The sequence below is a fragment of the Tachysurus fulvidraco genome, chromosome 2, assembly GCF_022655615.1.
Source record: "Tachysurus fulvidraco isolate hzauxx_2018 chromosome 2, HZAU_PFXX_2.0, whole genome shotgun sequence".
Classification (NCBI taxonomy): Eukaryota; Metazoa; Chordata; class Actinopteri; order Siluriformes; family Bagridae; genus Tachysurus; species Tachysurus fulvidraco.
In genome coordinates this window covers 30,986,837-31,003,207 of record NC_062519.1, presented here as the reverse complement: position 1 = coordinate 31,003,207, position 16,371 = coordinate 30,986,837, and the positions used below count along the sequence as shown (strand labels likewise).

Below are 16,371 nucleotides of genomic sequence, written 5' to 3'. Positions count from 1 at the left end.
GCTGGGTAAACCTAGGGTGCAGTCAACACACCCAGTTCATCCTAAATGTGTTCTGTAACTTTAACCTTGGTACCTTGATTTGAGCGCAGGGTATTGTCAAGCGAAAACATGTTTGGGTCTCTTAGCTCCAGATCTATTTAATCATGTACATCCAACTTTATGGGTGTGATGCTCAGGGATCCACATACTTTGGTCATTACAATCACACTATTTGTTGTTACCCAGAGAGTCCCTACCTCTTTTACCCAGAGATTCTTCTCAAGCTTTCTTTCTCATGTTATCTCGCTGAGGTTTTACATTGTCACTGTTGCCTCTGGTTTGCTCATTAGTGATCTAAATCTTTTCACTAACAATCTGGATTTGTAGCATGTAATTGCCACCACCAGAACAATAAATAAATAAATAAATAAAATATAATAATAATATGAATGAATGAATATTACATGATCACGATTCATATTTTTATGTACTCATGAAATGGGTGGCTTGGCATGGGTGACCCAAGTTTAATATGTAGGGTATTTATTAATTTATTTATTCATCCATTCATCCCTTTTAATTACATGTTAACTAACTAACACGTGCGGGTTTTCTCCCAAATACAGTAGGTAGCCTTCACACTTCAGGATTGTGCTTCATGTCTCTTTCTCGGCGACTAGAGACTGCGTCTCAAATCACGTTCTAGTGTCCTTAATAGAATGTTACTATAAGCCATCCTCGACAGAAGGTTGCCATAGTTACCAGTATGGAGGCGTTCTATGTAAAGGGGTAGTACGCACGTTTGGAACGCAGCCTTTACTTCCATAGTAAGGGTGGGTTGGTGCGAAGAATTTACTCACGCGCTGTCTAAGCGCGCTGTCTAAGCTGTTGGTGCATCGCCTCAGCTCTCCAGAAAACGGTGGTCTTTCTTATATATAACAATTTTATGTATGCTATTTATATTTATATATTTATAAATGAAGTTCTTTGCAGAGAGGATACTTTACCATTCAGAAAATGAATTATTTGTGAATATTTGTGCTATAATTAAAATATATTCGCATATACTGAACTTTTTTGACGACAGGAATTAAAAATAAATTTGGATGATTTTATCCTCTTCAGTCAAAAGAAGAAAGGACACTCCGACGAGTTTAAAAGCCGAACAATGTGTGTAAAGTCGCCTCCTCTGTCTGAGTTAAAGGCAGCACGGAGTTGACCATGTTAACCTGCTTCTCTGGACACAGTAACTCCAGCGCTGAACATGCCGGCATCCCCGGCGCCACCGTCATCCTGGCCGCATTAATGATGGTCCTGGTGGTCGTCGTGGTCGTGGGAAACGCGCTGGTTATCTTTGCATTTGTCGTGGACAAGAGCCTCCGAAATCAGAGCAACTACTTCTTCCTTAATTTGGCTATATCAGATTTTCTGGTCGGTAGGTAGCACTTAAGTACATTTTATTTTGAGTACATTCATGCTATGCAACTTCACTAAACTTTATTATTATTATTATTATTATTATTATTATTATTATTATTATTATTATTATTTTCTTTTATTATTTATGTATTTATTTATTTATTTATTTATTTATTTATTCTTATATTTACTACATTGCAGGAAGGACAACAAGTGAACTAGTGAATTGTTTAAGGTTGTAAAATGTTTGCCACAACTATTGCCATAATTCTATGTCATGGCCTTGTGCGTTACAGTATTAACTGTTTTTAACGAACACATTTAGTTACGTCAGTGTCCATATAGAGGATAATAAATAGCCTGTCAGTTTTTTTTTTCTGTGATTCTCTGCCATCCAACTTTAAAGCCAGGTTCACCAAGTTTATATTACAAGGAACGTTCAACTGAACTGAGGACATTTCTTCTCCACCTCTCCACTGCGATCTTTACAGCAATTCAAAGACTGGTTTGCCCACAATTACGTGGTCATTGTTGTATTGTCACTTGTGTATCACTGCCTCCCACACAAGTTATGTCAATCCCAACACTTCATTTCTCCTTGTTCTTGCTAGCAGAACACGGAAAGTAATAGAACAAACAATCAAAATTGGTCTTGTTCTGCTAAACACACTCCAGAATAGCCAATCCTATCATTGTCTCTCTTTCTCACACACACCAAGAGGCTAATCAATATTGGATTGTATGCTCTCAATTCTTAATAACTGACTCTGACACTGACACTCATCATCCACGAGGATTCAGTGTCTATCTCTATCTCTCTATCTGACACATATATACATACTTATACATATATATATGTATGTATATATACTGTAGATATGTATACACACACAAACACACACACATATATATATATATATATTCTCCCCAATGTGTTTTGGTACTGTCAACTGTAATCAGTTATCTTGAGCAAAAATGACAGCCGACCATTGATTTATCTGAAGTCTTGCTGGCACTCTCTTGGTGTCTTACTGAAGTGCCGATATGGAGATTTGAAACATCATGTTCCGCTTAATACGTGTTGGCATCATGGAAAAATGGCCAATTCACACAGTATAGAGAATTTGGACCAAGATAGTTAAAGCCCTGACTGGTTTATGTCAACTAAAGAATTCTTGGAATAGAAAATGACAGAGAATCATCAGGTTTCCATTGTCCTGAAATTGCCCCCTCACACTCGCCCTCTCACTAAGCCTACCTAGAGGTGAATGCCAGTGCATCCTCCGGGGATGAGGACTTAATGAGATTTTTTGTATTCAGTTGTGAAAGACCACTCTCAAATAAATGAGCTGTGCGACTCATTTTCATCTGCAGTGGAAGCAGTTGTGGGAAGTATCACTTTCCTTTCTTTTCAACATGATGTATTTCACTGCAGAGATGAGAGATGCTTTGTGCTTTATAATCGCTTCGGCTCTGAATTGAAAGCCATGCTTCAGATCATCTCTAGAAAACAGCTGAATAGTGTTCAATATTTGACTGATATGTGTATGAGAACGAAATCCTGAAGACTCATTTAGACTCTTCGTTATATTAAGTGACTGTGTTATGTACTATCATTATTGTTTGTACAGGGGCATTCTGTATCCCCGTGTACATGCCCTACATCTTGACAGGTCGATGGATGCTGGGCCGGGGCCTCTGCAAGCTGTGGCTCGTGATGGACTATCTTCTCTGTACTGCCTCCGTCTTCAACATAGTCTTAATCAGCTACGACCGCTTCCTATCTGTCACCAGAGCTGTACGTACTAATTTCAACACCGCCAGCACAAACATTTATACTGAGCTGACATTCATTCATTCATTCATTCATTTTCTACCGCTTATCCGAACTCTCGGTTCACGGGGAGCCTGTGCCTATCTCAGGCTTAATTGGGCATCAAGGCAGGATACACCCTGGATGGAGTGCCAACCCATCGCAGTGCATGACTTGACATGTGCCAAAATATTATAAGCATAAACACACCTATGTTTAAAAACAAATTTGATATAGAAAAAGTATTCGGACAACAGAAATGACCAAAATTAGTGCTTTGTTGCAAAGATTTTATTGGAATTTACAACTCTGATACACTATTTAAAACTTCTCCAAGGTTATGAGAGTTCCTATGATCCACTTGCAATTTTAAGATTTTCCATAAATTGTCGATGAGATTCAGAAGTCATAAGATTGCAAAGTCTTCTCGTGTTGCTTTGGCTGTATTTTTGAGGTCATTGACTTGTTGAAATATCATTCCTCTCCTCAGATTCAGTTTCTTGGCCAATGGGATTGAATTCAACTATCCTTTGACGTTGTAATGCCCAAGTACTTGTTGCAGAGAAGCAGCCACATATTATGACACTCCCACCTCTGTACTCTGTGGGTATGTTGTTTATGGAACCCACAAATATAATGAGTTGAATTACTGTCAAGAATTCTATTTTTGCTTTGTTTGAAAGTAATATATTGTTCCAATGAGTTATAATTTCTCTAAATGCCTTTAGATCACTTTAGAGTCACTGTAGATTTTTAGTAGAGGAGCTTTGTGTGGGGTGTAGGAACAGAGATGATTCTGATACAGTTCATTGCTTATTGTTCTCTGAGTAACTTGTTGGTGCTTCTTTTCATCTCCTGAAACTCTTTTTTTGTGTTACTACTGGCTTCAACAATTTTCCTTATCAGTATTCTGAAAGCAAGTCAGGCTGATCTATCCTGTAGCTTTTATGATTAATGTAAGTGTTGTTTATTAGTGTTGCATATGAGATCTTTATAACCTTTAATATACACTTTATGAATACCCGGTGCCTCCACTGTTTTGGGGAAGATTTTTGTACATGACTGTAGAAATTTCCCAATTCAGCTTCAGGAGCAGGTCAGGCCCAGCTTGAGGAGCAGGTCATGCCTATCTTCAGGAGCATATCAGACCCAGCTTGAAAAGCAGGTCAGGCCCAGATTCAGGAGCAGGTCTGGCCCTGATGTTAGGCCCAGTCAGAATTCCAAACCATGTCTTTATGCACCTTGCTTTTACAGTCTGTTAGATGTTTGTGCTTCTTAGTTCCTGTAAAAGTGTCTAAAACACAGAGAAAGAAAAAATATCTAGATAGATGTGGACAGGACCTCAGATTTGTCCATAGTGACATGTTGTATTGCTAGCGATTGATTACATTCATACTAAAAACACAATTGTTTACACACATACGGATCATAGCATTTTAGATGACATACAGTTGTTTTTCTGTGTCATCCATAAAACACTAAAATTCATACCTGAGCATTTCCTGCCATTTTCTTTTTAAAAAGATTTGAATTATTTCCATAAATTTTCACATTATTCTTTGATCGACCAAATAACGGTTACAGACATTTTGCAGTTCTTCATGTGATTGAACACAAAATGAAAACACAATCATAAAATGTGATTTTCAAAAACAACAACCATGGGATAATTTAGTACATTGTTCGTTCAGTATATCATCCACTAAAGTTTATCCTCTGATGCAGCACAAAAGAAAGCAGTAGCTTTTATTCTTTGCAGCTAAAAGTGTTTATTTGGTTTAAGGTGTTTGTCTGAAACTGTTGAGTGAATCCACATTGCACAAAGATAAAAATAGTCCTTCAGATCATTTTGATAGCTGACACATCACGGTAACAAGCCTGTCCCCTCTCACTGACCTTTCCATTCCGCTTGTGTTTGTTGTCTGAGGAAAGGTTCTGATACTAACCATAAAGTTAAAAGTCATAGCTAAATGACAAAAACAAGATGATTTATCTTCAGTGAGCATTTGGCCTCCCAAATATTCAGTAAAATGAGGCTGGATGTAAGTGAGCCCTTATGTAACATTCTTCACCAGCATGAAAAAGGATCTTCCCAAAAATAACCACAGCAAACAACATGGGAGCAATGATACACTGTGACAAGAGATTATTGGTGAGGGAAACATTAATGATAAAAACAACAACAAAAAAAAGCATGTTAAAGCTACTTTTCACTCATGTTTGAATTGAATTTGTGGCATTGTCTAACAAAGGAATAACTAAAAAAAACTTTTGGTTCTTAGAAATTAGCAAAATGTAACAGGGTACTGGAATAAAAAAAAAAGAACACTGAAATTTATATTTGAATATAACAACATGATTTATTATCTCAGTCAAATCTGAACGCTGAGGTTCAGAGGATCATCATTCTCTGTGCAGCTGTATTTATTAATGTAGGCAATGTCTTAACAAAATCGATTCCTCCACACTCATACACACATATTATTTGTAATATATATTTCCGTACTTATGCATCGTTGTCTCATATCTAGTGTTCCTAGAATGGTGACTAGAATAAAGTTTATCTGTAGTTAATTAATGAGTTATGCATTACTAATAGTGAACAGTACAGTAAGTAGTGAACACAAGGGCGATGAATATCTATCATTAAGTTTATCAATGAAATTTACATACTTCAGAAAGGACAGAGTCAAATTTGTCTGAAAATTATTGCTCAAAGTAAATGAACAGAAAAGACATCTTATATATGAATGATAGCTATTAATTATCTAGGTAAAACTGCTTGATAAGGCGCTTACTGCTGGTAAGGACAGAACTGTCTGCTTATAAGCCAGCAATAGGATAATTTATTCTGCAGTAAATTCTTACATGAGACCATTTATGCATGAGGATACAGAGCACTCTTTGGAGAGTTAGTATTTAGTAGAGAGTTAAAAAAAATATTTAATATCAGTCACAACCTCTATTGATACACAGTGTCACTTTTGTATAAATATGGATGAGTTTTAAAAATGATCTGGAGGGCATCGTAAGTAATACACCAGGGAAGATTGAATACTTGTTGAATGCACTTTCAGGCACAAAAGGCAAATGAGTAAAAAGTGTTTCTGGAAGCGTTTAACAATACAGATGTGAGCTGGATGAATTGATTTAGGAGTTTCTTTTATTCGCCATTATTGCACAGTCCATAGAACCCAAGTGAACGGGTTTACCCTGAATATCTCTCTAGAGTGTTGTGGAAGTCATCTGAAGCATGGGATGCATAGCTAATAATTTCCTGTTAAACTGAAATCTATCCTGCTTAAGAGGAACTGAAGCCCAGCTGTGAGCCAGTAAAGTAAAGCAATGCAATCTTTTAAACAGCATTCAGATTTGAAAAGTCTAAATGATTCCTTGGCATCAAAAAGGTTTCAAATAATTCAGTCAATTTTAACCAAGCCATCAGTGGCTGCAAAAGGAGCAAGCAAATTACCTGAAAAGTCCTTGGTGCTAAAAAAAAACATTCCTCTACATTGTATTACAGTTCACTCAATGATTATAATATCAATATCATTAATTCTATTTGTGATGCAAATACCTTTTTACAATCAATAGATTATAATAGATTAACCAATATGTAGTGCATTACCAAACATTATGCACTGCTTGGCTCAATAATAAGTCTTGAGCAGAATGATAACAAACTCTGTGCTGAACAGGTAAATAGTCTACTGCTTTTAGCAACAGTCGGTTCCAGAATTAATGGCAGCCTTAAAGATGGATAAATACATTTATCGCCGAGTTATTGACCAAACTCACTCAGTCCCATTCATCAAGATTTGAGATTACACAAATGCAATGACAAAAGTGTGCTGACCTTCCTCATTCAGACAGGGGCTATTTCAAATAACTAATCACCTGGTTCTTTTTTTAACAATAAAAGTTTACTTAAATTAGATGTTTGATTATTTATTTTTTTTAAATATTATTTTGTACATTTCAAAACGTTATCTGAACATTTTTTGCTCCTTTACAATACCATTTCGGAGGCTTAGTATTAATTAGTATTAGTATTAATTAGTATTAGTATTAATTAGTATCAGTATTAATTAGTATTAGTATTAATTAGTATCAGTATTAATTAGTATTAGAATTAATTTGTATTAGTATTAATTAGTATTAGCATTAATTAGTATCAGATTTAACTTTGTATTTCCAATGCAGTACAAATTACACTTCAAACATTAAACATGCCTTTACTTATTGACAATTGCTGCTTATTGAGAAATTATGTTCATTGAGTTTTTTTATATTGATATATAACTTACAAATGTGTAATGTCTCATATTGGGTAATGTTTATATAGTTCCTATTTAGAGCAAAGTTCTGCAGGTTTTTAGTACCAGGTTTTCTTATGACAGTGATGAACAGTTTTTCACTAATGGAGTCATTTATTCAGAGCCTCATAGACCTAACCTAATTCTGAATTTAGTTACAGAAAGCGTATGTAATTAATGAGCAAATGAATATTAAAGTTAGATGGGTATGATTTGAACTCTGCTGTGTGAACAGGTTTAACAACTTCTGTTAAACAGTGTTAAACAGCTTGTTCATTATGATTGCCACTGGTTAATTTACTTGGTTATAGTTTCTCATTGTTGGGGTTACAACCTTGTGTGGGTTTGCCTGAGCTGCAATCTGCATATTTTGAAGAATGCTGAAGAATTATGGCCATCAAACGCTACAGGTAAACTACAATTTTAGTTTTGAAAGAAGTTACCTAGAAAGAACAACATAAAAAGTTCTGGTTCCTTTTTATGAGTATTAATGCTGTGACCTGTGAAGCTGTGCATTTTAACGTCAGAGTTCATTGCTACAAGTTACCACCCAAAAATATATTTATTTACTTGCAAAATGTACTGAAACCCTGAAGCCTTACCCCCCTCCCCATGACACACATTAGTCAGCTGTAATCTGTGTTCCAATGCAACTTTTCAGGAGGTGATCATCACATATATCTGTGTCTTGTGCTTGTTGTTGCGGGTTCTTAATGAAAGTTTGTGAAAACTTTCATTAAGAACTTTAGGTAGCAAACTAATATAACAAACCCGTCTAAAAAAATATCTTTAAAGACTTTACTTACAGAACTATGTTTAAATAGTTGTTTGGAAAAAGTGGCCCATACTGCTTTAAATAGATTACAACTAGCATTTTGTTCCTTATCATGCTACAAGATAGAACTTGTGAGCTGTTGCAACCTTGTAACTGTAACCATACTGCATAAATGACTACCTATATGGGGAAAAAACACAATTTTCTGAGTGCAGTACTGCACTAGCAGATGCATAAAATGTCTTTGAGAAAAGCCACTCACGTAATTGCTCATAATGACTTTAGTTAGCTTCGCATACTGCTCACAGAATGGAAGAAAGGGATTTGTGGCCCTAAGACCTTCTGTGGTTTCATTGCCTATTTTGAGATGGTTATATCTTTATTCCTATAATCAAATTTGTACTTTTTTGGAATTACACTAATACTTTTTTACTTGTTCATCAAGTGTTGAACATAATTCCCAGCTCCACTATGCAGTTCTGCTACTGTACTAATATCTATTGTCAGATTAAGCTTTATTTAATGAGATGCAGAGCCTTAATTAATCATGACCAAATTACTCATGGTACAGAATTAATGCATTTTTTCAACATAGTGAGTTGTCACATATTAAGTATTAAGTAGTAATAGACTTAATATACCAATATCATTATATATAAAATGTAATATACTGTTATGTATACTTTTATCGTGAATATATATTTATTGTATTATTATTTATGTTTGTATTCTATCATTGTCTGTGTGGACATTATAAGAACATAAGTAAACATAAGTATAGTAGTTGCATACACCAGATCTTAAATATTTGACTAATGATTTGTTAATCTGTTTGATAAGATTTCAGGAGCCTCTTTCCGGATGTGTTGTGCTGATTACAATATAGCACCACACCAGAGCCGTGCCAGTATTGAAGTCAAATTTACAAATTGACATGGAGCTCTTCTAGTAAGTTTAATACAGTTGTAATAAGAAAGCTCAAAAACATTTTGCCCTTCGAACCCCATGAGGCAGAATACCGTTTTGACCTCCTTTTAATTCTCCATGGAGCAAGAAACCCTGATCGCTGAGCCTCTTTGCTTTTAATAAAACTAGGAGCAGTGGCACATCCTGTTTTTCTAAAAGCAACTACACACTGACAGCCATTACAGTATCAAAAGCATATTCTGCCATTTCTCAATAGATATGTAATCCAGTTTTCTTAAAGAATGTCACCGCATCCAATTTATGCCATCAATAGTTATTTCTTCTATTAATTGCTTTTAAGAGCGAGTGTGTTCCATCAGTCATTAATGAGCCATTAGTATAAACCTTTAGCATTTGAGGAGAGCCTCAAAAGAAGTCTTTATTGTATGTTGAGTGTTTCTGTGACATTTCTAGGGAAATACTGAACAACTGAAGGCTTGAACTGACATTGACACAGGGTTTCATCATGCTACCTTTTGTACAAAATAGCATTTGAAAATTTCAGAAAGTGAACTCACATAAAAGAGACATACACAAAAAGCATCCTGTCAGAACTGGAATGGAAAATAAAAGCAGAATGTGTAAATGTACAAACACACTAAGGTTTTATGTAATCTCTGAATATACAGCTGTAGCACTATGAGGCATGAAATTCTATAATGAAAGTTAGGAATAGCTGTGGGATGTGATCATCACACTTTCCCCTGAGGCAACTTTTATTTCCAATTGTAGTGAAAAAATTATATCATGATAGCGGGGGGCACGGTGGCTTAGTGGTTAGCACGTTTGCCTCACAACTCCAGGGTTGGGGGTTCGATTCCCACCTCCGCCTTGTGTGTGTGGAATTTGCATGTTCTCCCCGGGTTTCCTCCGGGTACTACGGTTTCCTCCCCCGGTCCAAAAACATGCATGGTAGGTTGATTGGCATCTCAGGAAAATTGTCCGTAGTGTGTGAGTGAATGAGTGTGTGTGTGTGCCCTGCGATGGGTTGGCACTCCGTCCAGGGTGTATCCTGCCTTGATGCCTGATGACGCCTGAGACGCCCCGTGACCCGAGAAGTTCGGATAAGTGGTAGAAAATGAAGGAGTGAGTGAGTGAGTAGTGCACCTTAAGGACTTGTCCAATGCCAAACAGAGATTGCGTTTCATTGCCACAGTCTCATTTGTCATTTTTTAAAAAGGAAGAAGCCATTGCACATTCTCTCTGGCTGAACTCGGGAGCATTAAATGCTGTGAACTCGCATCATAACACCAGAGTCATACATCATTAAGGAAACATGTCTATACCACTCCGGATCTACTAAATCAGGAGTATTGGGACAAAACTAAATTATAGAACTCAGGTTGCATTTATAGCCATTTCTTGGGTTTGAAGTGTCTTAAATCGCATACAATGCTAAACCTGTTACATGAAAATATTGTCCACTACTTTTACTGAGATGATTTACCCTTCTTGAACTAAGGACAAAACACAGCAGGGAAAATGAATATTTGAGAGAAAAGCACAGAAACATGCAACAGTGTGGCTCACAGACCATTATCTGTGCACGTTCTACTTATTTGTACACTGAGCTTTTGTTATAATACAAAACTCTGACCTGCTTACAGCAAATTAAAAAAAGATTTTTTAAACAAACTATAAATAATATAAATAGTCATATATAGATTATTAAATCATCATTTAAAATTTTTTTATATTAAACATTTTAAATGATGTCTAAGTAATTCACATTTTAATTATAATATAACTAAAATACACCTAACCGATTACATCATAAAGTTTTTCATTAAAATTTCCACTTATATTACTTGAAGTGTAACAATATCTTTACATCTTTTCTAACATCCTGAAGAGTAAATCACAGAAACAGTCTGTCCCTCTTTGCTTTTCCTGGCAGATTCAGTCCTAGCTACAGAGACACTATTCAGTAGAGTGAAGAACACTTTAAAATCCTGTATGAGCTACAGGGAGCGAGTTACAACAGCAGGGCTGCCAGTGTCACACTTTTTAAACTAAACTGAGAATTTTTAGGAACAATGTTGTGGGTGAAAAAGGTGAGGAAAAAGACTGAGAAGAAATTGTGTATTCCTGAACTGACTAGGCATTTCAGGTCTTTCTGTGTTTTCAAGAAAGCATCCCCTAGCATCCCTGCACACCAATGAAAGCTTTGTTTCACTCTAATTTACAGCTTTTGTTTTGGTACATGCTGCTAAGAGTCTAAAGTATCTCACAAACACATTGTTATTAAGTTTTAATTACTGTGAAATAATTAAATTATTGTTATGGCTGATATTCCTGTGCATTTGTTTTCTGTATGGAAAATGTAGAGTCTCTATAATCTCAAATTCATTTTCTGTATTGTTACTTACTGCTTGTATCTCTTGCGTACTCCATTTGCTAGGTGAGGTACAGAGCACAGCAGGGCATGACTCAGCTCGCTGTGGGAAAGATGCTGGCAGTGTGGCTGCTGGCTTTTCTCCTCTATGGCCCAGCCATTATCTTCTGGGAGGATGTAGCTGGCCAGAGCATTGTTCCAGCTGATGAGTGCTTTGCCGAGTTCTATTGCACATGGTACTTCCTGCTTAGTGCATCTACCTTTGAGTTCTTCTCACCATTTATCTCAGTGACCTTCTTCAATCTCAGCATCTACCTCAACATCCAGCGGCGGAACAAGAGCCGTGCAGTTCACCGAGGTGCAGAGAAAGAGGATGGCTGGAGGGTAGTGGATGGTGGTGCGTCGCCTTCGTCTGCAGTCTTTTTTGTCAGGACACGCAAAGTCTCCTCCAGTGAACTGGCACCCGTTTCAGCGGTGATCGAGGAAGACATGGAGATTTCTCCATCCTCCAGTGGAGACCCCAGCTGCAGCCATTCAGTGTCTCTCTCTCTGAAGACAGTCAGTAAGAAGAAAGGAGCACTTAGCTGCTGGTTAAAGACACGCATGGTTCAGTCACAGGCACCCTCAAGGAATGGGGAGCATTCGCGTCTCTCGCGGGACAAGAAGATCGCCAAATCTTTGGCGATAATAGTGTGCGTTTTCGGTGTGTGCTGGGCTCCGTACACCTTGCTAATGATCATTCGAGCAGCCTGCAGTGGCATGTGTATAGAACATCACTGGTACGAAGTCACATTCTGGCTTCTTTGGCTCAATTCAGCCATCAACCCTTTCCTGTATCCGTTGTGCCACAGCAGCTTTCGCAGGGCCTTCGCCAAGATCCTTTGCCCCAAACGACAATCTGTCAGGCCACATGAGGACAACCCATCCTGCCAGTGACAGCAGACAAGATTTCACACAGTTTTCTGCAGATTGTCAGAGGGGATAATGTGTGAATATTGAGGCAGCAGCCTGTAAGATGCTCATGTCTGAGAAAATCAATAAGATCATAGGCAGCTTAATTGTCTGGAGAGAAAACGTCTTAATTTTTGACTGCACAATTTTGATTTTCAGATCTCTGTTAAACTTCTCAAACTTTCTGACCGTTGGCAAGAAATAGTGTTAAAAGTAATGCATGAGCATGTACAATCCATTCCATCATCCTCTCGATTATCCTTCATAACGAGGATGTGCATTCAGCTAGACAGAGCTTAGAGTGTAATAATGCAAAGGAAGGCAGAGAAAAACTAATCTTAGAGACGTTCTCTGTCCCTTTGCTGCACTCTGAACATAGTCTGGTGTTGTTTTTGAATGTGAGACAAACTGGTGTTGGTTTTATAATTTATAAAGGAATGTGACTTGTGTTTTCACAGGTTTGATTTACAATTTGGAAGGACAGCTGAATTTGAGCAAATGTTCTGTTGTTTTAATCTGCCAGTTTAACAAATAATGACAAATGGATTCTCAATTCTATGTGTGTGGATGTCTGCACCCACATGGTGTGTGACTGTATTGTTGACACTTAAATAATGAATTGTGACTTATTTAAAAAAAAAAGTGACATTTTTAGAAACAGTCATTTAAAGGGTGTTTTTTAAATGATCCTTGTACACAGTTCAATTTCCACTGCTTCTCAAATGATTTGTTGTTTCCATAAAAATAAACTTGACATTTGTGAACTCTTTAAAATGCCACAGTAACAAACACACTACAGGTGTGTTTAGTTACAATCAAGTAGCCCTGATATTTAGTTATGCACTCTCTGAAACAATCACTAGACCTTAATCTGACTGCAAAATCGCACCATTTTCTGAGAATGTCTTATACATGTCATGCAATTCAGCCCTCTGTGTTGCACAGTAATCAGATTTACTTGTCCAGTGCAGCTCAAACTGCATATTATAACTATCAATATACATTTAGCACAGAGTGACAGTGAACTGCACCCTTTAGTTAGTAAAAGCTTTTTTCCACATCGGTTCGAGCAATCAACTGCTCAATTTCAATTCAATATTAATCAGAGGCATTCTCCTCAAACCTCAGGTCTGTTAAACAGCCATTTCTATATGGATGCCATGTGTTAAATAAAGCAGCACATTAAGATGAATGAGGTAAAAATGCAGATAGTAAAGGTGTTTATATGCAGCATTTTCATGGATTTCATTATGATTTGTAAAAAGCTCTGGAATATTATTTCTTTTTCTGAAAAAAAATAAAAAGTTTCAGTCATATACACATAGAAGAAAACTGTAGGCTATTATGCAAATCAGTAGTTGAATAAGCTCCTGAGCTTCACTTTAATGAGGTTTCCTCAAATGAAACGAGCATTAATCATGTACTGAAAAGAAATCCCATAAGAAGCTGTAATGGGTTGTCTGAAATTATATAGCTTAAGCAGTTGGGAGAATTGAGTGAAAATCTGTGCATCTGTCATTAATTCCTCTGTCAACATGAGATAAAACTCTGAAGCAGAGAGATATTAGAAATATCAATTATACAAGGAGAATATTAACTAGGCCAGATCTGGTGACTGCAGTCTTGATAAAAAAGGAAAGCAGGTCAAAAATCCTTCAACATGCTGATGATCACAGCCACAGCACTTTAATGTTAAGAGCAGTGCTATCATTTCTGATCTCTTTTTTCCCCAATGAACTTTTCATTTTTGACCTTTATTATGATTGTAGGTCTACTACCAATGGCATCCTCATAGTGTAGCTAGGAGTCAGATGATCGTCCTTACAGCCACCATTAGTATCCTCCTGTTAGTCTCTGGGTGAAGATGAAACAGAGACTCATTAAAGAACTGGAAGCAGGGCGCAGTGTCAACACGCTTCCACTTTAGGCTCCGCTGTAATTTAGAATGTGGCAGTACGATCGGGCCCCGGGGCAAAGCCGATGAGGAAGGCAGACGCAAACTCATTTAAGAGTGTTATCTCACCCACGCTGCAGCTCTCCTACCCTGAGAGCTTAATGAACAGTGGTACACACATCACGGACCACACATCTGCTGATAATGCTCTTATCAATCGCTGGCTTGTAGCTTACAAGGAACTTGCATATGAGATTAATCATATTCCCAATCAATCCTTAGACCTCTTCTGAGATAGCATGTATTGATAGTAAGCTTTTATTAACACACAAATTAAAATTGGGCATGCAGTGATTTAGTATTAATCAAGGGAGCATCATGAAACATTTTATTTAGCTCTGTGTTGACTGTGAAATCCTTTCATGTTTTCATGAGATCTTATAGTGCTTAAATAGTATCTATACTAAAGAGCGAGAAGACAGTGGACCTTTTCATGAGATCTTATAGTGCTTAAATAGTATCTATACTAAAGAGCGAGAAGACAGTGGACCTGAACGACAAAGAGCAGCATCAGCGAGTGTGGCCATTATAAATGAGCTTTATAAATGGTATCTCCTGCTCGCTATTAAAGATACATTTGCTGACTGACTAAGCAATAAAAACTATACCATGCTTACTTCACATGGTGTCATCTAGCACTGGAGCATCTTTTTTCAGATTGATGCATCCCTATTAAAAACCTGTTCATGTCTTTTTACGCTTTCACTGTTGGTAAACAAAACATCCAATAGAAGCTTTGAACACTTCTTCAGAACTAGATACAGAAATGGTCCAAACAATAATTATCACTAGCATGTTATAGTGACCCAGTATGGCATAACGGCTGGAAAATGATGTCTTGGTGCTACAGAGTTTTGTCTGCACATACACTAGATGAAAGCGGCAGTGGGAGTGTACAGCACTAGCAGTTGGTCAGTGGGTGTATGTTGCACATTTGCAATGATGTGACAAAAGCAAGACAATAAATGAGCCCCACTGCACTGAATGTTGCTGCCACCACAGCCACTTTTCTGGCTTCTTCAAAAGCATTTCGAAGTTGCTTTGAACAAGAATGGAGGGACAAGCTAGAAAATAAGCTGTGCATATTAAAACAAGAAGCTGATATTCCAATCACATTCTGTTTGGATATTGAATGACTTGGAAAGGCAAACACTGCAAATTGATTATATTGATGGGAAATAGAGGCTGTAATATGCATGATGCAACTGACAATGATCAGTTCCACTGAAACTCAGAGACAGAGAGCTGTACCTGCAAAGGTATTCCAAAAGTAAAGCCAGACGTTGAGCATCGGCTGGCCAGAGCGAATGAACTGAATTCAAATAGCTGCGAAGAACAGCACATGTAATATGCATGGTTTCACCAGAGGAAACAATGAGTGTGTGCATGACACAAGTGTGAGAGGAAAGTGATGGAGCTGTAATGAGTCTCATTTGGCAGGTAGATGAAAGGATGGATAAGAGAGAAGGATGGCTCTCCTGTCATGAAATTGATATGCATTTTAAAAGAGGGAGACATTTTGTTTTAAAGCTAAGCATCCCAGTTCCCCAGTTCCCCATGAGGACAGGTTAGGGTCTAATGTGATTGCAAAAAGAATTAATAACTGTTTATGAGCTTTGCTTAACTGAGGAGAGGATATTTGACTCAAACAGGCAATTCCCATCATATAAACAAAAAACACGCCATACACATCAATACAAGAGCTGCCTATGACATGTTTATCCATCTAAACATGATAAATCTCCAAACTCACCCTGATAATGCTGCCATGATCATGTTAAGAATTAAAAAAACTTCAATGTCTGCTGCATACCATTTTTTTCAGGAACATAATACGTATAAATAACGTGTTGCTTCTTGATG

General features: G+C 37.2%; 1 protein-coding gene across 3 annotated transcripts; it reads left to right on the top strand.

Annotated features, from left to right (window-relative positions):
• The first annotated feature begins 765 nt into the window (after positions 1–765).
• On the top strand, positions 766–16,296 carry LOC113643927 (histamine H3 receptor). 3 transcript variants are annotated; one of them, XM_027148375.2, is made up of 4 exons: positions 766–898; positions 1,105–1,414; positions 3,030–3,196; positions 11,670–16,296. In XM_027148375.2, exons 2-4 carry the CDS (start codon positions 1,201–1,203, stop codon positions 12,537–12,539), a joined length of 1,251 nt encoding a protein of 416 aa, XP_027004176.1. In that variant the 5' UTR covers positions 766–898; positions 1,105–1,200; the 3' UTR covers positions 12,540–16,296. The 3 variants fall into 3 exon arrangements, with proteins under 3 accessions (XP_027004176.1, XP_027004182.1, XP_027004185.1); XM_027148381.2 differs by having other exon boundaries at positions 830–927; XM_027148384.2 differs by lacking the exon at positions 766–898 and having other exon boundaries at positions 941–1,414; positions 3,072–3,196.
• The last annotated feature ends 75 nt before the right edge of the window (positions 16,297–16,371 follow it).